Source organism: Eschrichtius robustus, chromosome 12, assembly GCF_028021215.1.
Source record: "Eschrichtius robustus isolate mEscRob2 chromosome 12, mEscRob2.pri, whole genome shotgun sequence".
Classification (NCBI taxonomy): Eukaryota; Metazoa; Chordata; class Mammalia; order Artiodactyla; family Eschrichtiidae; genus Eschrichtius; species Eschrichtius robustus.
The window spans coordinates 70,807,571-70,833,603 of NC_090835.1; the positions used below are offsets into that span (position 1 = coordinate 70,807,571).

Consider the following 26,033-nt stretch of genomic DNA (forward strand, 5'->3'; position numbering starts at 1 on the left):
ATTTAGCTCATTAGCGCCACTCCTGGTTCCACCGTTGGTGCCTGGGCTGGTCTCACAGGAGCAGAGAACACTTCCAGGCCCCACACAGCATCCTCATCTGTCATTCCAACTCCCAACATCCTCACCATTGTTAGCCCTTCACACTTTCTTAAGGAGCCCTAAGGTGAGAGGGTTAAATCACTGAACATCAGCAGTGGGATCTTGAGCCTGGCAAAGTCCAAGACTTGACAGACACGAGATAGGCCCATTTCTGACATTCATCAGCTGCCAGCCTTTGGCCAAGTCCCTGTGTCTCTAGGCCTTGGTTTGCCCATCTGTGAAGTGGCCAGAATACAATCTTCCCTGCTTCTCTCTCTTCCCAGGGTTTTTGTGAGGTTGATGGGAGATTAAGGAGGTGGAAGCATTCAGCAAGCTGGGGAGGGACCCCAAAGCCCCTGGGACTGTGCTTGTCTCCCCCTGGGCTGGTGTTGGGGGTGGAGGTCCTTCTCTGCCACAGGCCCAGTGACCCAGCGGCGGCTGTAGGTGTTCTTCCAGGAGCTGCTGAAGGAGGCCCGCAGCAGCAAGGCCTTCCCCGAGGATGTGGTCAGGCTCATCTTCTCTAACACCTCCTCCATCTACCAGTTCCATGCGCAATTCTTCCTCCCAGAGCTGCAGCGGCGGCTGGACGACTGGTGAGGTCCAGCAGGAGCCCCTGAGGCCCCCTGACCACAGCCCTGGTCAGGTCCGGTTGCAGCCCCCAGGGAACTGGGTTTGGCCTATTATGCCCCTGCCCTTGCTGTGTGGCCATGACTCTCCTCCTCTGGGCTTGCTCTGTCTGCACAGTGAGGGGCTTGGACGAGGCATGTGTGTGTGTGTCCTGGAGAAGGGGATGGATCAGGTCCTCACTAGGCTGAATGACTTAGGAGGCAGTGGAAATAACCGGCACTAACTGAGGGTTTCCTACTTGCCTTGCCTTGGGCTTTACACCTATTAACTCGCTTAATCTTCACATCAGCCTGCTGTGTGATGATGGCATTGTGGTTATGCAGGAACCCCTCTCTGTTTTCAGAGATGACCACTAAAGTATTTAGTGCTGAAATTAGTATCTTGCCAAAGAAATGCCATGATGTCTGGGATGTCCTTTAAAATTCTTTGTTAAAAAAGAATCTTAGTAATTGTAAAGTCCAGGGACGCATATATAGGGGTTCGTTATTCTTTTTATTTTATGATTGCTTAAAATTTTTTGCAATAATTTTTTTTAAAAAAGACAACCCTGTGAGGTTGCCTACCATCATGCCCAGTTTTTTCAGATGGGAAAATTAAGGAATAGAGAGGCTAGGTGACTGGCCCAAGAACACACAGCTAGAGTAAGTGGTGCAGTTGGACATCAAACTCAGGCAGGCCAGGTCCAGATGGTCAGTCCTTACCGCTCTGCTGTAACAGTTCCTGGGTCGAATGACCTTTTCTTACCTCTCTGAGCCTGGATTTCCTCCTCTCTAAGATGGGCCACTGACTGTCCCTCCTCCCCCACGCAGGGTTGTGAGAATTAAATGAGATGAGACATGCACCGAATCTTGGGCAGTGCTTGGCATGTGGCCCTTGTTATTGTTACATGAACAAGCATCCGGTGGTTATTGAACGCCTGTTGTGGGCCTGACACTGTACTGGGCTTTTGGAGGAATCCAATCCGTGGGAGAGAACAGCATCTGCCCTCAGGGGGTCTCACAGTCTAAGGGGGAGTGAACCACACACATGTGTGAGGATGACACGCCCCCCTATACCTGCACCCAGAAGTGCCGCATAAAGGCTGTGTTGTGGGGGTGAGGGGAACCTCACCTAATCTGACCCTGTCTGGAGTCAAGAGAAGAGGTCCCCAGACTGAGGGCAGTACCTTGTGCCCCTCCTGCAGGACGACCACCCCCCGCATTGGCGACGTGATCCAGAAGCTGGCCCCCTTCCTGAAGATGTACAGTGAGTATGTCAAGAACTTTGAGCGAGCTGCCGAGCTGCTGGCCACCTGGACTGACAAATCTCCACCCTTCCAGGAGGTTATCACCCGCATTCAGGTGAGGTTGGGGCGGGGGCGGGGCAGAGCCTGCACTGCCACCCCCAGTGTGCAGTGGCTCAGGTTCCCCAGTGATTTCGGGTACCTCCCTGGCTCAGTTGCTGCGCACTCCCCCGACCCTCAGGGGCAGTCTGACCCACCCCTTCCCCCTCTCACCCCCACGCTCTCCCTCCCCCCTCCCTCCCCAAGAGCAGCGAGGCCTCGGGCAGCCTGACCCTGCAGCACCACATGCTGGAACCTGTGCAGAGAATCCCACGCTATGAGCTGCTGCTCAAGGAGTATGTCCAGAAGCTGCCAGCCCAGGCCCCAGACCTGGCTGATGCCCAGAGTGAGGACACCCCCAGGGAATCCAGGGGGTTGGGGAGGTTCGAGCCGCTTCCATAATTTATGGAGCACCTACTAAAATGGTTATTATGACCATCAGCCATCAACATTGACCGCTGGTACTTCGTAGACATTGTCTATAGCATCAGCCACTTTTTTATAGACATTAAGGCCCAGAGAGGTTAAGTGACTTGCTCAAGGTCACACAGCCAAAAAGGAACAGAGCTGGGATTTGAAACCATGCCTTCACCCTCTGGATCTGGGGGGCATTGAAAGTCACAGAAGCCAACGGCCTAAGCCCTGTCTTTTGGTGGCTTCTAGTCTCTCCACTCTGGGTGGGAAATGGCCCTCATCATCCAAATACCTCATGTGCCAGGCTACAGGGGAAGGCTGCTCCTGGGGGTGCTCATGGCAGGCCCTGAGGCCACTTGGTTAAGCCTCAAGGACCTCCTGCCTCAGCCACAAGCCCCATATTTTCAAGGGGTAACTCTGGCCCTGCCCCCATTTCAGAAGCCCTTGACATGATCTTCTCAGCCGCTCAGCACTCCAACGCAGCCATCACTGAGATGGTGAGCATCCCAGCCCTCGGAGTAGGAGCAGTGGGCATCCCCAGGGGCCCTGTCACCTCCTCCCCTGCAGCTCTCAGCCTCCCCCAGCCCACCCAGGTCTCTGTATCTCCTCATCCCCTGATCCTTCCTCACGACACCTGGCCCACCTCCCCCTCACACCCTGTCCCTGTCCACACAAGGCAAACCTTCCAGAAGCAGGCAGGCCCTGCCTGGCCTCGGCTGAAGGTGCACCTCCTGTCCCCAGGAGCGGCTGCAGGAACTGTGGGAAGTGTACCAGCGCCTGGGCCTGGAGGACGACATAGTAGACCCCTCCAACACCCTGCTGCGCGAGGGCCCTGTCCTCAAGATCTCCTTCCGCCGCATCGGCCCCATGGAGCGCTACCTTTTCTTGGTAGGGGGATGCTGGGGGGCCTGCCCCACACTGGGGAGGGAAGTCCACGGGCCCTCTGCCCCAGGTTCTGTCTGCCTGGCATCTACCCAGCTGGCACTGCAGGACGAACAGGGACGAGCCTGCTTCTCTATCCTTCTCTGCTTTGGCACCCAGGTGACTTGGGACAAGTCACGTGCTACCTCCAGGCCTCAGGAATTTCTAACTGAGGGGGTTCCCAGACATGCCCTGGGAAGCAACAGAGTCAGAATTTGAACCCAGTCTGTTTGGCTCCAAAGCCTGTGGTATCAATCTGTGCTCTAGGGAGTGTACAGCAGGAGGGAATTAGCTTGGCTGCTAGGAAGAATTGCCCTGGTTTGCACTGAAGGAGCCAGGGTATCTCCTGGAGATCTGGAAACTGGTCCCACCTGAAGGTTTTGGGGAGGGAGCTACAATCTCTCATAAGCCCCTGCCACCCTTGGCCCCTGTGAGAAAGGCCTCGTAGGTTTCTGAGGTCTGATGAGGTCCCTTGATGCCCACAGGTAGGGCAGCCCTTCAGTGACCTACCTGTTGGATTGGGGCTAGACAACCACTTCCTCATCACACCTGTGAGGTCCTGTGAGCTGGCCCAGCGGGTGGCGAGAGGGGAGGGAGACCCAGTGGGGCTCAGCCCACGCCCAGGGAAGCCTGCCTGATTGTCCTTCCTGCCCTTGCCACTGTGCACACACTCATGCTTGTGTCTCCTGCAGTTCAACAACATGCTGCTCTACTGTGTGCCCAGGGTCATCCAGGTGGGCGCCCAATTCCAGGTCAGGACCCGTATCGACGTGGCCAGCATGAAGGTAAGAGGCACCCCAACCACCTTCAGGCTTTACCCCAAGGGTGGGACCGAGTATGGGGAGTAGCAGGAGGGGCCAACCTGGGTCTCAGTCTAGGAACCCAGGTGTGTCAGGTCCGTGGCAACATGAAGGTGGAAAAGTTTTGGGGTTAGATCTCTCCCACCTGGCCTCCCAGCCTTCCTGTCCAGGGCCCTTCCCAGCTCCCAGCTTTGCTCTGCTTTCCCTACCATCTACATCAGTATTTTGAAAACTTTAATACGTGCATGAATCCCCTGGGAGTCTTGTTAAAATGTGGGTTCTGATTCAGGAGGTCTGGAGAGGGGCTGGAGATTCTGCATTTCTAACCAGCTCCTGGGTGATGCCAGTACTGCAGCTCCCCAGGCCACACTTTGAGTAGGAAGGGTCTCCACTTTCAGCTCAGCTGCTGACTTGAGTGTGTCCCCATCCAGAGATGGCCACAAATGAGCGGAGACAGCACAGCAGTCCATAGTAGTGCCCATCGACTGGGCGGTCACTGCGGGTTGGGTTGGGCCCTAGATCATCCCACTGGATCCTCTTAACAGCCCCGTGATATAGGGGCTGTTATTATCCCCTGTATTTTTTTGGTTTTTAAAAATCTTTTAAAAATAATAACTTTATTACCTAAAAATATAGATAATACACATTCCAAAATCAAACTATATCAAAAATATATGCAATATATATTGCATATATATGCACCCCATCCCCTAGTTCCCCTTCCTGGAGGCAGCCTTTGCTTCTTGTGAGGCCTTCCAGAGGTAGTCTTTGCATACACAAACTAATAACATATTCATTATGGCTTCCTTACTTTTGTTTCACATAAACAGTGAGACTATTTTTCACATACACTATTCTGCGCTTGACTTTTTTAACTAACTACTAATTCTGGAGATGCTTAGAAGTCAGTTCGTTAGGAGCTTCCTCATCCTTTTGCGTAGCTGCATAGCATCCCGGCATGTGGATGTACCGTAATTTGTTCAGCCAATCCTCTACTGACAGACATTTAGATTGTTCTCAGTTGTCAGTGTCTGCAAATGAGACTGCAGTGAATAACTGTGTACAGTATGCCTGTGTCTAAGTATATCTGTAGTTAATCCCACTTTTAAAAATAAGGATATAAAGCGGTACATCCAGACAATGGAATATTATTCAGTGATAAAAAGAAATGAGCTATTAAGCCATGAAGAAACATGGAGGAAACTTAAATGCATATCACTAAGTGAAAGACGTCTATCTGAAAAGGCTACATATATACATACATACTATGTACAATACTATGTGATTCCAATGATACGACATTCTGGAAAAGACAAAACTATGGAGACAGCAAGAGGATCAGTGGTTACCAGTGGTTGGGGGAAGAGAGGGATGAACCTGGAGGATTTTAAGGGCAGTAAAACTATTTTGTATGGTACTATAATGGTAGATAACAGGCATTACACATTTATCCAAACCCACAGAATGTACAACACCAAGAGTGAACCCTGATGTAAACTATGAACCTTGGGTAATAATGATGTGTCAGTGTAGATTCATTGATTCTAACAAATGTACCATTCTGGTGGGGGAATGTTATTCATGGAGGAGGCTGTGCATATGTGGGCTCAGGGAGTATATGGGAAATCTCTGTACCTTCCTCTCAATTATGCTGTGAACCTAAAACTGATCTTTAAAAAAAAGTCTTTTTAAAAATAAAAAAAAACCAAGGCCCAGAAAGGTTAAGTAACTTGCTTGGGGGGTCACACAGCAAATCCTGGTTTGCATGATCAAACTCAGGTATAGCAGAGTCCAGAGCCTCTGTACCTAATCAGCATACTATACAATCTCCTACTAAGGCTTCAACCTGGAAAGATAAAGCATAGGGCGGAATTGCAGTCATAGTGGAGGAAATGGGAGGGGAAACTTCTTGACAGCCCCTCTCTGATCGCTCCTGAGTCCTGGTGGCTGGGGCTGGAAGAAGCAGAGGTCAGATCTGGCCTATCTTGGTACCCTTCCATCTCCCCCTTCCCTATCCCTATTGACTCCCCCTCCCCCCACCCATCTCCCAGGATCTGCTGCAGGCAGAACTGGAACCAGGACACTTCCGCCTCTGGAGAACCCCTGAGCCTCTGAGAGCCCCCAGCAGGAGCGCCTTGCCCCTGCTGCTGACTGGGCTTGCCTGGCATTTGGGGCTGAATCAAGGGCTTGGGGGTGGGGTGTAGCCTGCAGGTGATGAGGGCTGATGGAGGGACTTGGGCACCTTCTGGGGCTTCACAGCCCATCCCCCATACCTCAGCTGACTGAGGTCCTCTAGGAATGCAGCCCCCCCAGCCTGCGTCGTCCAGCTTTCCTAACTGAAGTGGCCAGAATGTCCCAGAGGCCAGGGTGTGTGCAAGCTTGTATGTCTGGGAGCCTTGGTGAGTGAGACTGGGAAAGGCAGGTTATGGAGAGTTACACAGACAGAGAAATGGAGACAGGCAGCCCTGTCTTAGGACTGGCAGAGACCCAGGCATAGAAAAAGAGAGGCAGAGATTGACAGATAGAAAAGCCAAGAAATATGGAGACCACAACAGACTATTGTAAAGAGAAAATACATAGAAATGGGCCTGACAGTGTCAGATGCTCAGGGTATGTGCCGAGGGCTCCCGGGCCCAGTGTGTGCTGAGTTCCCGGCGTCTCCAGTCCCAGTGAACATATTCCCTACAGGGTGTGTCTGGTGCTCTGGTGGCCGCACAGCGCCCACTCCTGGATGGCACGAGCCTGGCAGGAGCAGAGCTGTCCACCTACCCGCATTTGTGCAGCAATCATTTCCTGAGTCTAAGGTTTGGAGGCGGGTCTGACCTTTGACCAACATGATGGCTCCCACTGGCCACGACCCCCTGGCCTCCTCCTTCCTGAGTGTCAAGGAGGCCTAGTTCTCAGCAGCTGATTCGCCCCCCACGGTCTGACTTGGTCCTATCGTTGTACCATCCTGTACAGGGGCAGCCTGGGAAGAAGGAGAGGGTGAGGGTACATATGTACTCAGCGTCTCCATGGACACCTGTGCAGGTTGTGCACTGTGCGAGCACACGTCAATTAAGATGAGCACACCTCATCCACAGACGACAGCATAGATTGCATATTTACAGTTCTCACTGTCCGGCAGATGGCAGTCAAGTGTCTGGTTCAACAAACCAGACACTTGACTGAATATTACACCAGTTTGCCAACAGATGTCAGTAAAGTGTTTTAAGGAAGGGGTGTCTTTCTCTAATTAGCACAAAGGCACTGTGTGGGCTGGCAGGGGCCTGAACCGGCCAAGTCTGGTGGTTGAGCCTGGGTATGGCGGAGCTCGGGGAATTGTCCTCTAGAAACCTTCATCCTGCCCCTCTTCAGAGGTGGTCCCTCAGGTCAGGGGCTCTTCCCAGTTCCCCTTTTTCTATTAAAAGCATCATGTTTCTTCCTGGCCGTGGCCTCCAGACCTTAGATTTCTCCCTTCTTTCCTCTCTCCCCTCTCCTTCACCCAATCAGGCATGGAGTCTTGCCAGATTCCTGATACTGTTCCCCAGGTAGAAACCTTTTCTCTCTCCAGGCAGGCATGGACCATTCAGGGTATCCCTCCCTAACTGGCCTCTGGGCTGCTGGTTTGTCCCATTTTCCCCAGCCCTTCGACCCTTATACATAGCTGCTGGAGTGGCTTTCCCAAACACCTCTCTCCACATGAGCTTCTCCATTTATAAACCCTTAGAGCCTCCCCATCGTCAAGGGTATCAAGTGCAAATCACATCAGGCCCCTTCTAGAGGGAACGGACTGGTTCTGTGGGCCCGAGAGGTAGACTAGGCCTAACACGAGGAAGGATGTGCCCAGAGTCATGCTCTCTGGGGTGTGGTGGGCCGCCTGAAAGTGTGCCAAGGCCTGGTCACCTCGTGGCAGGGAGCCAGCAGAGGGGCCCAAATGTCAGGTGGATTCAGTGACAACAAAGTTCCTCCATGCTAGGCCCTTGGGCTCTAGGTCTGTATCTTAGCTTCTCTTTGTGACTGTCTCCACATTGCCTGGGAGAGGTCTGTGCTTACTAGGCTCTGGGAGTGGGGTCTGCTTTACCCTTGGGGACCAAAAACCTGAATTTGAATCTTCATTATGCTCTTTAGGTGCTGTGTGACCTCAAGCAGGTCTCTTGCCCTCTCTGATCTTCATTTTCTCATCTCCAAAATGAGGGTGATAATATCTACCTGTCCAGACTGCTGTGAAGATTTTCTTTAACTTTTTATTCTGGGCACTTTTAAGCTGAGAAAATGGTACAATGAACCCCCATATACTCATCACCTGGCTAAAACTGGTTTCCTCAGCAGTCCCCCTCTTAATCCCCTTTTCCAATGGATTATATAAGAGCAAATCTCAGACACATAATCATTTCACCTATAAATACTTCAGTATGTCTCTTTAAGAAATAAGAACTCTTTTTTTTGCCCTAAAAGTTGCCAACAGTACCATTATTACATCTAACAAATTAATGGTAATACCAAAACCAGACAAAGATACTACAAAAAAAGAAAATTACAGACCAATATCACTCATGAATATAGATGCAAAAATCCTCAACAAAATACTAGCAAACAGAATCCAACAACACATTAAAAGGATCATACACCATGATAAAGTGGGATTTATCCCAGGGATGCAAGGATTCTTCAGTATATGCAAATCAAACAATGTGATACACCATATTAACAAACTGAAGAAGAAAAAACATATGATCATCTCAATAGATGCAGAAAAAGCTTTTGACAAAATTCAACACCCATTTATGATAAAAACTCCAAAAAGTGGGCATAGAGGGAAACTACCTCAACATAATAAAGGCCATATATGACAAACCCAGAGCAAACATCATTCTCAATGGTGAAAAACTGAAAGCATTTCCTCTAAGATCAGGAACGAGACAAGGATGTCCACTCTCACCACTATTATTCAACATAGTTCTGGAAGTCCTAGCCACGGCAGTCAGAGAAGAAAAAGAAATAAAAGGAATACAAATTGGAAAAGAAGAAGTAAAACTGTCACTGTTTGCGGATGACATGATACTATACATAGAGAATCCTAAAACTGCCACCAGAAAACTGCTAGAGCTAATTAATGAATATGGTAAAGTTGCAGGATACAAAATGAATGCACAGAAATCTCTTGCATTCCTATACACTAATGATGAAAAATCTGAAAGAGAAATTATGGAAACACTCCCATTTACCATTGCAACAAAAAGAATAAAATACCTAGGAATAAACCTACCTAGGGAGACAAAAGACCTGTATGCAGAAAACTATATAAGACACTGATGAAAGAAATTAAAGATGATACCAACAGATGGAGAGATATACCATGTTCTTGGATTGGAAGAATCAACATTGTGAAAATGAGTATACTACCCAAAGCAATATACAGATTCAATGCAATCCCTATCAAATTACCAATGGCATTTTTTACGGAGCTAGAACAAATCATCTTAAAATTTGTATGGAGTCACAAAAGACCCCGAATAGCCAAAGCAGTCTTGAGGGAAAAAAATGGAGCTGGAGGAATCAGACTCCCTGACTTCAGACTATACTACAAAGCTACAGTAATCAAGACAATATGGTACTGGCACAAAAACAGAAACATAGATCAATGGAACAAGATAGAAAGCCCAGAGATTAACTCACGCACCTATGGTCAACTAATCTATGACAAAGGAGGCAAAGATATACAATGGAGAAAAGACAGTCTCTTCAATAAGTGGTGCTGGGAAAACTGGACAGCTACATGTAAAAGAATGAAATTAGAATACTCCCTAACACCATACACAAAAATAAACTCAAAATGGATTAGAGACCTAAATATAAGACTGGACACTATAAAACTCTTAGAGGAAAACATAGGAAGAACACTCTTTGACATAAATCACAGCAAGATCTTTTTTGATCCACCTCCTAGAGTAATGGAAATAAAAACAAAAATAAACAAATGGGACCTAATGAAACTTCAAAGCTTTTGCACAGCAAAGGAAACCATAAACAAGACGAAAAGACAACCCTCAGAATGGGAGAAAATATTTGCAAACGAATCAACGGACAAAGGATTAATCTCCAAAATATATAAACAGCTCATTCAGCTCAATATTAAAGAAACAAACACCCCAATCCAAAAATGGGCAGAAGACCTAAATAGACATTTCTCCAAAGAAGACATACAGACGGCCACGAAGCACATGAAAAGGTGCTCAACATCACTAATTATTAGAGAAATGCAAATCAAAACTACAATGAGGTATCACCTCACTCCTGTTAGAATGGGCATCATCAGAAAATCTACAAACAACAAATGCTGGAGAGGGTGTGGAGAAAAGGGAACCCTCTTGCACTGTTGGTGGGAATGTAAATTGATACAGCCACTATGGAGAACAATATGGAGGTTCCTTAAAAAACTAAAAATAGAATTACCATATGACCCAGCAATCCCACTACTGGGCATATACCCAGAGAAAACCGTAATTCAAAAAGACACATGCACCCGAATGTTCATTGCAGCACTATTTACAATAGCCAGGTCATGGAAGCAACCTAAATGCCCATCGACAGACGAATGGATAAAGAAGATGTGGTACATATATACAATGGAATATTACTCAGCCATAAAAAGGAACGAAATTGAGTCATTTGTTGAGACGTGGATGGATCTAGAGACTGTCATACAGAGTGAAGTAAGTCAGAAAGAGAAAAACAAATATCGTATATTAATGCATGTATGTGGAACCTAGAAAAATGGTACAGATGAGCCAGTTTGCAGGGCAGAAGTTGAGACACAGATGTAGAGAATGGACATATGGACACCAAGGGGGGAAAACTGCGGTGGGGTGGGGATGGTGGTGTGCTGAATTGGGCGATTGGGATTGACATGTATACACTGATGTGTATAAAATTGATGCCTAATTAAAAAAAAAAAAAGTTGCCAACAGTACCATTATTACATCTAACAAATTAATGGTAATTATTTAATAACATTAAGATCCCTTGGTTTTCCTTGACTGTCTCATAATTGTCTTCTCACAGCTGATCTGTTTGAATCATTTGTAATATGCTTCTTACATCCCTTTTTATCCATTATACCTCCCTCTCCTAGTTTTTCTCTCATTTATTAGTTGAAGAAATCAGATCATTGCTCTGGTAGGGTTTCTCACGTCTGGATTTTGCTGACCGCACCCCTGTGGTGTCATTCAGCATGTCCCTCGGTCCCCCATAAACTGCTAGGTAACCATAGATTCAGCTGTACCAGGGGACTGTAGCTGTTGACAGGCATTGCCCTCAGGGGCACATGATGGCCATTAAGCATTAGAATTGATTAGTGGGTTCAGCAGTTGTGCTGATTAAATGAAAACATGTGTGGGGTGCTCAGTGGCTGTCACATAGTAGGTGCTCTGTGACGGGTGGCTTTCATAACGGACTTGGGACCTGTGGAGTTCTGGGACAAGGATGGTAAAAGACAGGAAGTGGGGGGGTCTGTTGGATCTGTGAATTGGGTGGTCAATTCCTTCATTCACTCTATGGGGTAAAAGGGTCTTGTTCTAGGCCGTACGTCTGGTCTTGAAAAAGCTGTGTCCCCAAACCCAATTTGTGACCCAGTTTCCATTTTGGGTGACTCCTTTGTCAGGAACTGTCATCCCTACCTCACACTGAGCCAACTTATCTGCTAAAGTTCCAGGAGCCCTAAGTCCCATTTGCTGTACAGAGCGAGGCCAGGTTGCAGGCGTATTTGCTTGGCTTGATGGGGTTAGGGAGCAATTGAACAAGCTCCCTATTCTTGTCTCTAATTTGAATTGTCCTTGGGGCACAGTTCACCTACCTCCCTGCCACAGTGCCTGGGGGGCGGGTGGGCAAGTCTGAACAGTCTCTCCCTCCCATTCCGAGCAGGTGCGGGAGCTGACTGACGCCGAGTTCCCCCACTCCTTCCTGGTGTCCGGGAAGCAGCGCACCCTGGAGCTGCAGGCCCGGTAGGCAGGCAGGCTGAGGGCCGGGCAAGATGGGAAAACTGGGAGGGGCTGCTCTCCTCAACACCTGTGTTCACTTTCCAAGCAGGTCCCAGGAGGAAATGATCTCCTGGTTGCAGGTATCAGAATGTTCCAGGGCCCCTAGGATTCTGACCTCCCTACCCAGGCTGTGGGGGAGGGAGGGATGCTGTGTGTGTGTGTGTGTGTGTGTGTGTGTGTGTGTGTGTGTGTGTGTGTGAGTGCACACCCGCCTGCTTGCTCCCTGTTCTTCCTCAAAGTTGCTCTGTAGTAGTTGGAGTCAGACCTGGGTTCAAATCTTGCTGCCTCTCACTGCCTAGCTGGGTGGCCTGGGGCAAGTCACTTAATGTCTCTGAGCCTCAGTTTTCACATCTGTAATCTGGGGCTAATATTTTCTCCTCCCTTAAATCAGGCAATGTACACTTAGAATATAGCGCCTAGCACCCAGTAGGCTTTTAGCAATGTTTGTGGAATGTGTAGATGGATTCACAGATGAGCAAGCCCTTCCTGCCGCCCCCCTAACCACCTCCCTGTGCCCCTCCCCCTGCCCCAGGCCTGCCAAGCCGCCATTGACCAAATCGAGAAGCGGAATGAAACCTTCAAAGCTGCGGTCCAGAGCCCTGAGGGAGACACCCAGGAGCAGGAGGTAAATGAAGGCTCTGTATCCCTCCTAGAGCCGCCAGCCTTACACAGGAATGATTCCCTCTCTTTGTTCTACCTAGGCCAGTTTGGAGGGCTGGAGAGTGTCACCCACCATGAATGATTTGAAGGGATCAGGGGAAGCTCACACACGCCAACATCACCCTACTCAGAAACTCAATGCCAAAGATTCCCCCATTAGCAAAAAATTCCTTTGGGAGGCTTTATATGCAACTACCCCTAGGAAGGATTTTACATCTATATGTATAACTCGGTCTGTGGGGGTGGTGTGTGTGTGCAGGTTTGGGTTTTTCTTTTTTTTTTTTTGCTATCTTCCAAGAGATCTTTATTTATCTCTATTAATTCATGCTCCAAGGGCAGGGACTGGTCCTCGGTTTGAAAGAACCAGAATTGACTATGTCAGCAAATAAAAGCCAATCAGTCTCTGAATCTTTTATAATGTGCAGTGAGCATGTCTGCCCTATGCTCTAGAGAGACAACATCTATTTTCAAGGCTGATATAGGAAGATTCTTGAAAAGACAGTCCAGAAAAAAGGAAACACAAGAGACCCTAGGAGAACTGTCTCCCAACATTTATCATTTTTTTTTTGAATTTTAAAATTTAATTATATTTATTTTTTATACAGCAGGTTCTTATTAATCTATTTTATACATATTAGTGTATACACTTCAATCCCAATCTCCCAGTTCATCCCACCACCAGCACCCCACCCCCGCCACTTTCCCCCCTTGGTATCCATACGTTTGTTCTCTACATCTGTGTCTCTATTTCTGCCCTGCAAACCAGTTCATCTGTACCATTTTTCTAGGTTCCACATATATGCATTAATATACGATACTTGTTTTTCTCTTTCTGACTTACTTCACTCTGTATGACAGTCTCTAGATCCATCCACGTCTCTACAAATGACCCAATTTCGTTCCTTTTTACGGCTGAGTACTATTCCATTGTATATATGTACCACATCTTCTTTATCCATTCGTCCATCAGTGGGCATTTAGGTTGCTTCCATGACCTGGCTATTGTAAATAATGCTGCAATGAACATTGGGGTGCATGTGTCTTTTTGAATTACGGTTTTCTCTGGGTATATGCCCAGTAGTGGGATTGCTGGGTCATATGATAGTTCTATTTTTAGTTTTTTAAGGAGACTTCATACTGTTCTCCATAGTGGCTGTATCAATTTACATTCCCACCAACAGTGCAAGAGGGTTCCCTTTTCTCCACACCCTCTCCAGCATTTGCTGTTTGCAGATTTTCTGATGATACCCATTCTAACTGATGTGAGGTGATACCTCATTGTAGTTTTGATTTGCATTTTTCTAATAATTAGTGAGGTTGAGCAGCTTTTCATGTGCTTCTTGGCCATCTGTATGTCTTCTTTGGAGAAATGTCTATTTAGGTCTTCTGCCCATTTTTTGATTGGGTTGTTTGTTTTTTTAATATTGAATGGCATGAGCTGTTTATATATTTTGGAGATTAATCCTTTGTCCATTGATTCGTTTGCAAATATTTTCTCCCATTCTGAGGGTTGTCTTTTCATCTTGTTTGTAGTTTCCTTTGCTTTGCAAAAGCTTTTAAGTTTCATTAGGTCCCATTTGTTTATTTTTGTTTTTATTTCCATTACTCTAGGAGGTGGATCAAAAGATCCTGCTGTGATTTATGTCAAAGAGTGTTCTTCCTATGTTTTCCTCTAAGAGTTTTATAGTGTCCAGTCTTACATTTAGGTCTCTAATCCATTTTGAGTTTATTTTTGTGTATGGTGTTAGGGAGTGTTCTAATTTCATTCTTTTACATGTAGCTGTCCAGTTTTCCCAGCACCACTTATTGAAGAGACTGTCTTTTCTCCATTGTATATCCTTGCCTCCTTTGTCATAGATTAGTTGACCATAGGTGTGTGGGTCTATCTCTGGGCTTTCTATCCTGTTCCATTGATCTGTATTTCTGTTTTTGTGCCAGTGCCATATTGTCTTGATTACTGTAGCTTTGTAGTATAGTCTGAAGTCAGGGAGTCTGATTCCTCCAGCTCCGTTTTTTTCCCTCAAAACTGCTTTGGCTATTCAGGGTCTTCTATGTCTCCATACAAATTTTAATTTTTGTTCTAGTTCTGTAAAAAATGCCACTGGTAATTTGATAGGAATTGCATTGAATCTGTAGATTGCTTTGGGTAGTATAGTCACTTTCACAATATTGATTCTTCCAATCCAAGAACATGGTATATCTCTCCGTCTGTTTGTGTCATCTTTGATTTCTTTCATCAGTGTCTTATAGTTTTCTGAGTACAGGTCTTTTACCTCCTTAAGTAGGTTTATTCCTAGGTATTTTATTACTTTTGTTGCAATGGTGAATGGGATTGTTTCCTTAATTTCTCTTTCTGATCTTTCGTTGTTAGTATATAGGAATGCAAGAGATTTCTGTGCATTAATTTTGTATCCTGCAATTTTACTAGATTCATTGATTAGCTCTAGTAGTTTTCTGTTGGCATCTTTAGGATTCTCTATGTATAGTATCATGTCATCTGCAAACAGTGACAGATTTACTTCTTCTTTTCCAATTTATATTCCTTTTCTTTCTTTTTCTTCTCTGATTGCCGTGGCTAGGACTTCCAAAACTATGTTGAATAATAGTGGCGAGAGTAGACATCCTTGTCTTGTTCCTGATCTTAGAGGAAATGCTTTCAGTTTTTCACCATTGAGAATGATGTTTGCTCTGGGTTTGTCATATATGGCCTTTATTATGTTGAGGTAGTTTCCCTCTATGCCCACTTTTTGGAGAGTTTTTATCATAAATGGGTGTTGAATTTTGTCAAAAGCTTTTTCTGCATCTATTGAGATGATCATATGTTTTTTCTTCTTCAGTTTGTTAATATGGTGTATCACATTGTTTGATTTGCATATACTGAAGAATCCTTGCATTCCTGGGATAAATCCCACTTTATCATGGTGTATGATCCTTTTAATGTGTTGTTGGATTCTGTTTGCTAGTATTTTGTTGAGGATTTTTGCATCTATATTCATGAGTGATACTGGTCTGTAATTTTCTTTTTTTGTAGTATCTTTGTCTGGTTTTGGTATCAGCGTGACGGTGGCCTCATAGAATGAGTTTGGGAGTGTTCCTTCCTCTGCAATATTTTGGAAGAGTTTGAGAAGGATGTGTGTTAGCTCTTCTCTAAATGTTTGATAGAATTCACCTGTGAAGCCATCTGGTCCTGGACTTTTGTGTGTTGGAAGATTTTTAATCACAGTTTCAATTTCATTACTTGTGATTGGTCTGTTCATATTTTCTATTTCTTCCTGGTTCGGTCTTGGAAGGTTATACCTTTCTAAGAATTTGTCCATTTCTTCCAGGTTGCCCATTTTATTGGCATAGAGTTGCTTGTAGTGGTCTCTTATGATGCTTTTGTATTTCTGTGGTGTCCGTTGTAACTTCTCCTTTTTCATTTCTAATTTTATTGATTTGAGTCCTCTCCCTCTTTTTCTTGATGAGTCTGGCTAAAGGTTTATCGATTTTGTTCATCTTCTCAAAGAACCAGCTTTTAGTTTTATTGATATTTGCTATTGTTTTCTTTGTTTCTATTTCATTTATTTCTGCTCTGATCTTTATGATTTCTTTCCTTCTACTAACTTTGGGTTTTGTTTGTTCTTCTTTCTCTAGTTCCTTTAGGTGTAAGGTTAGATTGTTTATTTGAGATTTTTCTTGTTTCTTGAGGTAGACTTGTATTGCTATAAACTTCCCTCTTAGAACTGCTTTTGCTGCATCCCATAGGTTTTGGATTGTCGTGTTTTCGTTGTAATATGTCTCTAGGTATTTTTTGATTTCCTCTTTGATTTCTTCAGTGATCTCTTGGTTATTTAGTAACATATTGTTTAGCCTCCATGTGTTTGTGTTTTTTATGGTTTTTTCCCTGTAATTGCTTTCTAGTCTCATAGCGTTGTGGTCAGAAAAGATGCTTGATATGATTTCAATTTTCTTAAATTTACCGAGGCTTGATTTGTGACCCAAGATGTGATCTATCCTGGAGAATGTTCCATGTGCACTTGAGAAGAAAGTGTATTCTGCTGTTTTTGGATGGAATGTCCTATAAATATCAATTAAATCTATCTGGTCTATTGTGTCATTTAAAGCTTGTGTTTCCTTATTAATTTTCTGTCTGGATGACCTGTCCACTGGTATAAGTGAGGTGTTAAAGTCCCCCACTATTATTTTGTTACTGTTGATTTCCTCTTTTATAGCTGTTAGCAGTTGCTTTATGTATTGAGGTGCTCCTATGTGGGGTGCATATATATTTATAATTGCTATAGCTTCTTCTTGGATTGATCCCTTGATCATTATGTAGTATCCTTCCATGTCTCTTGTAACATTCTTTATTTTAAAGTCTATTTTATCTGATATGAGTATTGCTACTCCAGCTTTCTTTTGATTTCCATTTGCATGGAATATCTTTTTCCATCCCCTCACTTTCAGTCTGTATGTGTCCCTAGGTCTGAAGTGGGTCTCTTGTAGACAGCACATATATGGGTCTTGTTTTTGTATCCATTCAGCGAGCCTGTGTCTTTTTGTTGGAGCATTTAATCCATTCACGTTTAAGGTAATTATTGATATGTATGTTCCTATTACCATTTTCTTAATTGTTATGGGTTTGTTTTTGTAGGCCCTTTTCTTCTCTTGTGTTTCCCACTTAGAGAAGTTCCTTTAGCATTTGTTGTAGAGCTGGTTTGGTGGTGCTGAATTCTCTTAGCTTTTGCTTGTCTGTAAACCTTTTGATTTCTCTGCTGAATCTGAATGAGATCCTTGCCAGGTAGAGTAATCTTGGTTGTAGGTTCTTCCCTTTCATCACTTTAAATATATCGTGCCACTCCCTTCTGGCTTGTAGAGTTTCTGCTGAGAAATCAGCAATTAACATTATGGGAGTTCCCTTGTATGTTATTTGTCATTTTTCCCTTGTTGCTTTCAATAATTTTTCTTTGTCTTTAATTTTTGTCAGTTTGATTACTAGGTGTCTTGGTGTGTTTCTGCTTGGGTTTTTCCTGCCTGGGACTCTCTGTGCTTCCTGGACTTGGGTGGCTATTTCCTTTCCCATGTTAGGGAAGTTTTCAACTATAATCTCTTCAAATATTTTCTCAGGACCTTTCTCTCTCTCTTCTCCTTCTGGGACCTCTATAATGCAAATGTTGTTGCATTTAATGTTGTCCCAGAGGTCTCTTAGGCTGTCTTCATTTCTTTTCATTCTTTTTTCTTTATTCTGTTGCATGGCAGTGAATTCCACCATTCTGTCTTCCAGGTCACTTATCCGTTCTTCTGCCTCAGTTATTCTGCTATTGATTCCTTCTAGTTTACTTTTCATTTCAGTTATTGTATTGTTCATCTCTGTTTGTTTGTTCTTTAATTCTTCTAGGTGTTTGTTCTTTAATTCTTCTAGGTCTTTGTTAAACATTTCTTGCATCTTCTCGATCTTTGCCTCCATTCTTTTTCCGAGGTCCTGGATCATCTTCACTATCATTATTCTGAATTCTTTTTCTGGAAGGTTGCCTATCTGCACTTCATTTAGTTGTTTATCTGGGGTTTTATCTTGTTTCTTCATCTGGTACAAAGTCCTCTGCCTTTTCATTTTGTCTATCTTTCTGTGAATGTGGTTTTCCTTCCACACGCTGCAGAATTGTAGTTCTTCTTGCTTTTGCTGTCTGCCCTCTGGTGGATGAAGCTTTCTAAGAGGCTTGTGCAAGCTTCCTGATGGGAGGGACTGGTGGTGGGTAGAACTAGGTATTGCTCTGGTGGGCAGAGCTCAGTAAAACTTTAATTCACTTGTCTACTGATGGGTGGGGCTGGGTTCCCTCCCTGTTGGATGTTTGGCCTGAGGCGACCCAACACTGGAGCCTACCCGGCTCTTTGGTGGGGCTAATGGCGGACCCTGGGAGGGCTCATGCCAAGGAGTGCTTCCCAGAACTTCTGCTGCCAGTGTCCTTGTCCTCACAGTGAGCTACAGCCACCCCCCCGCCTCTGCAGGAGACCCTCCAACACTACCAGTTAGGTCTGGTTCGGTCTCCTATGGGGTCACTGCTCCTTCCCCTGGGTCCCGATGCGCACACTACTTTGTGAATGCCCTCCAAGAGTGGAGTCTCTGTTTCCCCCAGTCCTGTTGAAGTCCTGCAATCAAATCCCGCTAGCCTTCAAAGTCTGATTCTCTAGGAATTCCTCCTCCTGTTGCCGGACCCCCAGGTTGGGAAGCCTGACGTGGGGCTCAGAACCTTCACTCCAGTGGGTGGGCTTCTGTGGTATAAGTGTTCTCCAGTTTGTGAGTCACCACCCAGCAGTTACGGGATTTGATTTTATTGTGATTGCACCCCTCCTACCATCTCATTGTGCTTCTCCTTTGTCTTTGGATGTGAGGTATCTTTTTTGGTGAGTTCCATTGTCTTCCTGTCGATGATTGTTCAGCAGTTAGTTGTGAATCTGGTGTTCTCCCAAGAGGGAGTGAGCGCACGTCCAGGTTTGGGTTTTGAAAGTCCCTGAAAAATGTGAGACCAAGGGAAGGTGGAAGGCAGGTGGGGTGGTAGTTATGGAGAGTGTCTGTGACTTGATTTCAGATCTGAGCTCTGAACTCTAGCCTGCTGGGTGTCTTTGCTGAGTCCCTTGACCTCTCTGGGCCTCAGTTTCCTCACCTGCAAAATAAGACTCATAGTAACTGACCTCCCCTATACGTGGTCTTCATCCGTCTAGTCCGCTTCATGTGGAAGCCACTGGGAAGCATAGCACACATAATCTCTGCCACAAGCAGGTGGGTACAGGGGGTCCTGAAGTGCCCACCCTGCCGCCCCACAGCTGCAGTCCGAGGAGCTGGGCCTCCGGGCACCACAGTGGGTCCGTGACAAGATGGTGACCATGTGTATGCGCTGCCAGGAGCCCTTCAACGCCCTGATGCGCCGCCGCCACCACTGCCGGGCCTGCGGCTATGTGAGTACCCACCTCGGCCTCTGCCTTCCCAGCTCAGGCCCTGCCCTTCCATCCCTGCCAACCCTTCCCGCTTCAACCGGTACAGCCAGAAGTGCTGGGCGCTAGCTGTGCCAGGTGTGTGAGTTACCTGGTTTGGACATCATGGTGCCCACGTGTGAAGCAGGTCTGCTGTTCTCCCCATTCTGCAGGTAGGACGCGAGGCTCAGACAGGTTAAGCGACCTGCTCAAGACACTCCCGAAAGCTGACCCTATTCATTCATCTGCTTCCTTACCACCATTTCCCAAGACCCCCAGGGCCCAGCAACAGGAAATGGTCTCCAGTTCCAGGGTGGGGGCACCCGAATCCTTCAGCCCCTGTCGGACCTTTCATCCACCACCTCATCAGCCCCACGCCTGTTACTCACCCACCCCTCACCGTCCTCTTTTCTTGACCGACCTCAGCTAACTGTCCCCTCCTCTTCTTGGCAAATCCTCAGCACTCCAGCACCTGCTCGGTTCTGCTGCTAACTAACTGCCCGCCAGGTTCAAGCCTCAGCTTCCTCACCTGTACAATGGGGATTAGTAACACCTGCCTCCAGGGTGGTAGTGAGGACTCAACAAAAGAAGGTTCACCCCCTTCCCTCTCCTTGTCCCCCTTTCCTTCCCCCTCCTCAATCACTTGGGCAGCCTCACTCAGAGCAACAGCCACCAGCTGATTGAGGAAGGGGCCACTCCTCCCTCTTGTCAGCTCGGGCCCAGTTATCAGAGGCAGATCTTGCTTTGCTTTTTAAGCACTTGCTGTACTTGAGCTGTTCTCTGTTGACATTACAACCCTCTCCATTTACTCTGCAAACAGAGAAGCCCTTTAATGACCTCCGTCTTTAATGACCTCGGGGGACAGGAGGAGACCAGCTGGGCAGGTTGGGGCCAGTCAGCGAGGCGTCCCCAAATGTGTTAAACTGCAATCAGGACACAAAGTAAATTTCTAGGACTGGGACACACCTATGTTCAGGTGTAAGTGAGTTTCATACCAGAGCCAAATAGAAAGGATCTGGGGATTAGCTCCCATTTTCGGTGAGTCACATCAGTAAATAAGAGTTGAGTCTACTCACACTTGTAACTTTGTAAGTAGTTTCTAAAAAATTATTTTAAATAGTTAAGAAACACAAAGAGGCACAAAGAACAACATAACAACACCCGTGTACCTGCCTTCCAGGTACAAAAAAGAAATAAAATATTCTGAGAACTAAATGAAATGTATGATCCTTGATCGAATCCTGGATGGGAAAAACAGAACCAGAAACAGAAGTCATTACTGGGACCATTGGGGGAAATTTGATTATGAAGCATGTATAGGTAACAATATTGTATTGATGTTAAATTTCCTGTGTGTGATCATGACATCGTGGATAGGGAGGAGAATGCCCTTGCTCTTAGGAGACACCAGCTACATATTTAAGGGTGGTGTGACATGATGACTGTAATTTAAACTCAAATGGTTCAGAAAAAATACATATATGTATGTGTGTGTGTGTATATATGTATATATAGAGAGAGAGAGAAAGAGAGAGGGAGAAATCGAAAGTGGCAAAAATGTTCACAATTCGTGAATTTGGTGGTGGGGGTATCACTGTACTATTCTTTCAACTTATCTTCAGGTTTGAAATTTTTCAAAATAAAAAGTTGGTAGAGGAGAGAGGAGAAAATAAATACGTGCTAATTGTATTTTAAAAATTTAAATCTCAATAAAAAACAAAATTAAATATTCCCAAGGTAGCTGAAGCCCTGTGTGTGGGGCTGTGTGAGGCACCCGATTCTGGGGTTTCTCCTGCCCGTGTGAACCTTTGTACTCTGTGAGTCATCCTTTCTGTGGTTGGGTGCCCAGTTTCTGCCTCCCCGCCTGCCAGACGGGAATCCTGGTGACGGTGGGACAAGCCCAGGCCTTCCCCTGTGGCTCCCTCCCAGGCCACGTGCTGTGCTGGGCACACAGACCGGCTCCCTGATGAATAACCCTTCGTCCAAGTCTCTACCTCTTGCCCCCATTTCCAATCCCACATCCTGGACTCACTGTGACACCCCAGTCTTCCTGGAAGTCACATCCTGCAGTGCCTGTGTTTCTCCCCAGGTTTTCTCATGCCTCTTTCACCCGATCTCCCCAGCCTGATCTGTGACGGCCTTCTTGGGGACGTCTTCGTGGTGGGCTGGGGGACGGGCGCCACTCCACAGCCTCCACGTGGCGGGTCTTCCTGGCAAAAACAGCCAGCCCGTCATTTTTGTATCAGAACACGTTTGACTCTAGGATTGGGTGGACTGCAAAATCTGCATGACTCTTAATGCTAAACTGTAGAACTGTAAAGACACCTTCTGTTTGAGGAGGGCCGGTTGCTGCCAGAGAGCTCTGTGGCCTTCGTCAAGTCACTGTCCCCTCGTTGCAGGTGAGAGTAAAAGTCCCAGGGCTGGTCACCTGGTGGGGTTGCTGGGAGTCAGGTGAGATGGCAGAGGGGAGAGAGAGCACTCAGAGAAGTGATCAGATGCAAGGGGTGTGCGCAGGTCAAGCCCCCGGGATCGGTAGCTGCCCTCACAACGGGGAACGTGAAGGGAGAGAGGTTGAGCTCCTGCAGTGGGGGCCAGGCCTCAAGCCCCCAGCTGAGGGCACTCTCCCCCTGCACTGCAGTCTCCAGGTGGCTGGGCCTCTGTCAGCGCAGGGGATGCCCGGCTCTGCCTCCATCCCTCTCCTGAAGCTTTCTTTTTCTTCCTCCGGTCTCCGGCTGCTCTCACGTCCCCACCTCCTGGGCCAAGGCACGAACGGGGATCTCCATGCCTCACCTCAGCCCCCAAGCCCCTCCTGCCTGTCCTCCCCCAGGTGGTGTGTGCCAGGTGCTCCGACTACCGGGCTGAGCTCAAATACGATGACAACAGGCCCAACCGAGTCTGCTTAGACTGCTACACGTTCCTCACTGGAAACATGCTCCCCGAGGACAAGGAGGACAAGAGGCGCGGCATCCTGGAGGTGAGGGCCGGTTTCCTCTACTAGGCAAATGTGCGCACGGCCTCACCAAGTGCTGGCACTGTCCTCGGTGCTGAGGAACAAGCCTGCCGTGGTCACACTCCCCGTCCTTCTCTCTCTGCCCACAGACAGCGCCCCCGGCCCCCCACGGAACACCCCCACCCCTGGCCCGGCCCTGGCCAAATAAAACAGAGCTGGGCCTATCACCAAATGGAAGCAACTTTTGGCTCCAGGCTGTGGCCCAGGCTCTCCACCTTTCTTCTGCATCCTCATCTGATAATCGCACGGCCACTCTGGACCACTCCTGTTCACATCCCCATGCCCTGCCCCAGCAGTCCCAGGAGGTGAAGAGAGCTGGTGCGGCTGATTCCATTTTACAGATGGGGATACTGAGGCTGCAGGTCAGGGTCCCACTGCAGGGAAGAGGCAGCCTGGAGGCTCCATTGTAATTGGAAGGGACTTCAGGGACCAGCTGGTTGGAGACCCAGGCCCAGAGAAGTGACTCATCCAAGGTCACACAGCGAGTTAGGAACCAGCTCTCTGATCTCTACCACAGATATTCTCTGCTGTCCTTAGGGCTGAGCCACTCCCCACCCCCCCAGGCGCTCCCAGGCTGCTCCCACTGCTGGTCAGCACCTCTGGGGCACTAGCACCCAGCCCAGACACTGGTTACCGCATCCCTCTGCCACTCCCTCATTAAAGCCAGGTTGACATCCCACTGTCCTTGGGAGGTGGGAGAAGACCCCAGCCTATTCCAGCTGAACTCAGCTCCCAGGTTCAAGTTGATTCCTTTCCACTGACATCTGCCCACTTTCCAATCCTCCCTCATTCTTTTAGGCCCCGGCCCTGCCCACGCCCTCCCCAATCACTAGGCCACACCACACAGCTTTTGCTCCTGGAGAGAGGGAATGGTCTGCCCCTTTTCAGGCTCCAGTTCTGTCCCCTGGGGCAACTCTCAGGGGATAAGCCCTCCCAGCACCTGTGCAGAGGTCAGGCTGGCTGAGGTTTGACTGCAGCTCTGCCACTGGCCAGCTCTGTGACTGCAAGTCCCTGATGGGACCTCTCTGAGCCTCAGGGGCAAATAACACCTCCTTGCAGGGTTGCCGTAAGGTTTGGAAAGGGTGATTTCTAATGACCAACATCTGTCAGGTAGTGGGTGCTCTGTTCCCTGACAGTTCCCCTCTCTGGTTTCAGAAAGGAGCTGCAGCGGGGTCCGAGCAGAGCCTAATGTGCAGCTTCCTACAGCTCCTCGGGGACAAGTGGGGCAAGAGCGGGTCCCGGGGCTGGTGCGTGATCCCCCGGGATGACCCCCTCGTGCTCTATGCCTACGCTGCCCCTCAGGTAATGCCACACCCCGCCCCTCCTCACAGTATGTGTGCGTGTCAGGGGTGGCGGTGGGGGTGAGTACTGTTGGCCCCATAAGTCAGATGAGGCTCAATGAGGACCTGGTTCCCTCAAGTCACAGGGTTAGTGGCTTTCAGAGCTGGGCCCAGACTCCAGGTCGCGACTGCTTTGCCATCAGGGGGCGACCAGTCCTCTTCCTCAATGCCCTCCTGCCACCCCACCCCACTTCATGGGTTTTTGCGGGGCAAGAGGCAGGTGTGTGCCTGGTACCTTCCAAACAGCCGTCTGAGGCAGTGGCGCTGAATGGGAGGACAGCGGCCCACAGCTCTCCCCTCCCCTCCCAGGACATGCGGGCCCACACCTCCATCCCCCTGCTGGGATACCAGGTGACCACTGGGCCCCAGGCGGACCCCCGGGTCTTCCAGCTGCAACAGTCAGGCCAGCTCTACACCTTCAAGGCCGAAACCGAGGAGCTGAAGGACCGCTGGGTGAAGGCCATGGAGCGGGCGGCCAGCGGCTGGAGCCCCGGGGAGCCCAACGACAGGGACCTGTCTGACTGAGCCACAGCCGGCCCCCTTCCCCCTCAGAGCCCTGCTCCTGCCACGCACGCACGGGCTGACGCTTCAGCTGACCCACCACCCCAAGCTGAGCTTTCAAAGAATCGATTTCCAGTCGTCTGTGTTCAGACCGTGTGTCCTGATTTGAGATTCAGAAAACATGGGTACATTCCTTTGGGGAGGGGATGATGAAGCATCCCAGTTTGCCCAGGGCCGAGGGGGTTCCTGGAACATGGGACTTTCAGTGCTAAAACGAGGAAAGTCCCTGGTAACCCAGGACTGTTGGTCACCAATGTGTTTCACAGCCTGGCTGCACATATGTATCACCTGGGAAGCTTTAAAAGATACCAACAAATAAATAAAAAAATAAACTAAAAATTCCAAAAATACAATGCCTGGATCCATCACCAAAGATTTCTGATTTGACTGGTCTGGGATGGGGAGGCATGGGTATGTTTTAGGAGTACCCACATGAGTCTGATGTGCAGCCTAGGTTATCCGGATGAAGAACAAAGCAAGCAAACTACCAAGTGCTTGCTAGGCATGAGATTAATAATAATAACAAATATCAAACATCTACTGAGGCAGGCACTGTTCTAAGTGTTTTACATGGATTATCTCATTTTACCTTCAGGACTTATAATCCCCATTTTCCAGATGAGGACACTGAGTCTTAGAGAGGTTTAGTCATTGGCTCAAGGTCACACAGCTGGTGGATGCCAGAGCCAGGTTTTAACCTAGTGCACTAAGGTGAAGGCTCTGTCCATCAGGTAGCAGAGCAATTGGCTGAGCAGAAGAGGAGAGGAAAGAGGGAAGAAAATGGGGAAAGGCAGGAGGGGGAAGGTAGGAGCAGGAGGAGAGGGCAGGAGCATCTCTGGCCCCCTGGCTGGTGGGTGAGGCTGCTTTTTCATAAGAGACCACCAGGGGGTGGCAATGACCAGCAGGCCACATCCAGGGACCCCAGCTGGGGCCCTGACACCCGAAGCCACTTCCATTAGGCCCAGCTGCCGCTGGGCTCTGCCCCTGAAGAAGGTGAGACAGACCAGTCATAGATCTTTGTCCCCTTCTAGGCCCAGCAGTTTGCCTACCCCCACCCCCTAACCTGAGGCCACCTCCCTTCTGTAGGGTATTTTTTAAAGCCCAAGAAAACCTAATTGGCACGATCTCTCTGGGGACCAGGCTGGCCTGGCCATAAGTTCATTCCTTCATTCAACAAATATTTGTTGAGCATCTTCTTTGAGCCAAATGCAGTACCTATACTGGGGGTACAGCAGTGAAGGAGACAGACAACATTTCTGCCTTCATGGAGTTTATATTCTTATCCAACAAAATAAATGCATAAAAGATAGAACATATCAGATGTGATGAGTGCTCAAA

General features: G+C 47.7%; 1 protein-coding gene across 1 annotated transcript; it reads left to right on the forward strand.

The window, feature by feature from the left end:
• Window positions 1–620: 620 nt before the first annotated feature.
• FGD2 (FYVE, RhoGEF and PH domain containing 2) lies at window positions 621–24,998 on the forward strand. The gene is made up of 13 exons (XM_068559444.1): window positions 621–671; window positions 1,889–2,045; window positions 2,234–2,372; window positions 2,879–2,937; window positions 3,182–3,328; window positions 4,054–4,146; window positions 12,064–12,143; window positions 12,229–12,259; window positions 12,712–12,804; window positions 19,638–19,769; window positions 22,612–22,758; window positions 23,950–24,096; window positions 24,444–24,998. Exons 2-13 carry the CDS (start codon window positions 1,944–1,946, stop codon window positions 24,657–24,659), a joined length of 1,386 nt encoding a protein of 461 aa, XP_068415545.1. The 5' UTR covers window positions 621–671; window positions 1,889–1,943; the 3' UTR covers window positions 24,660–24,998.
• The last annotated feature ends 1,035 nt before the right edge of the window (window positions 24,999–26,033 follow it).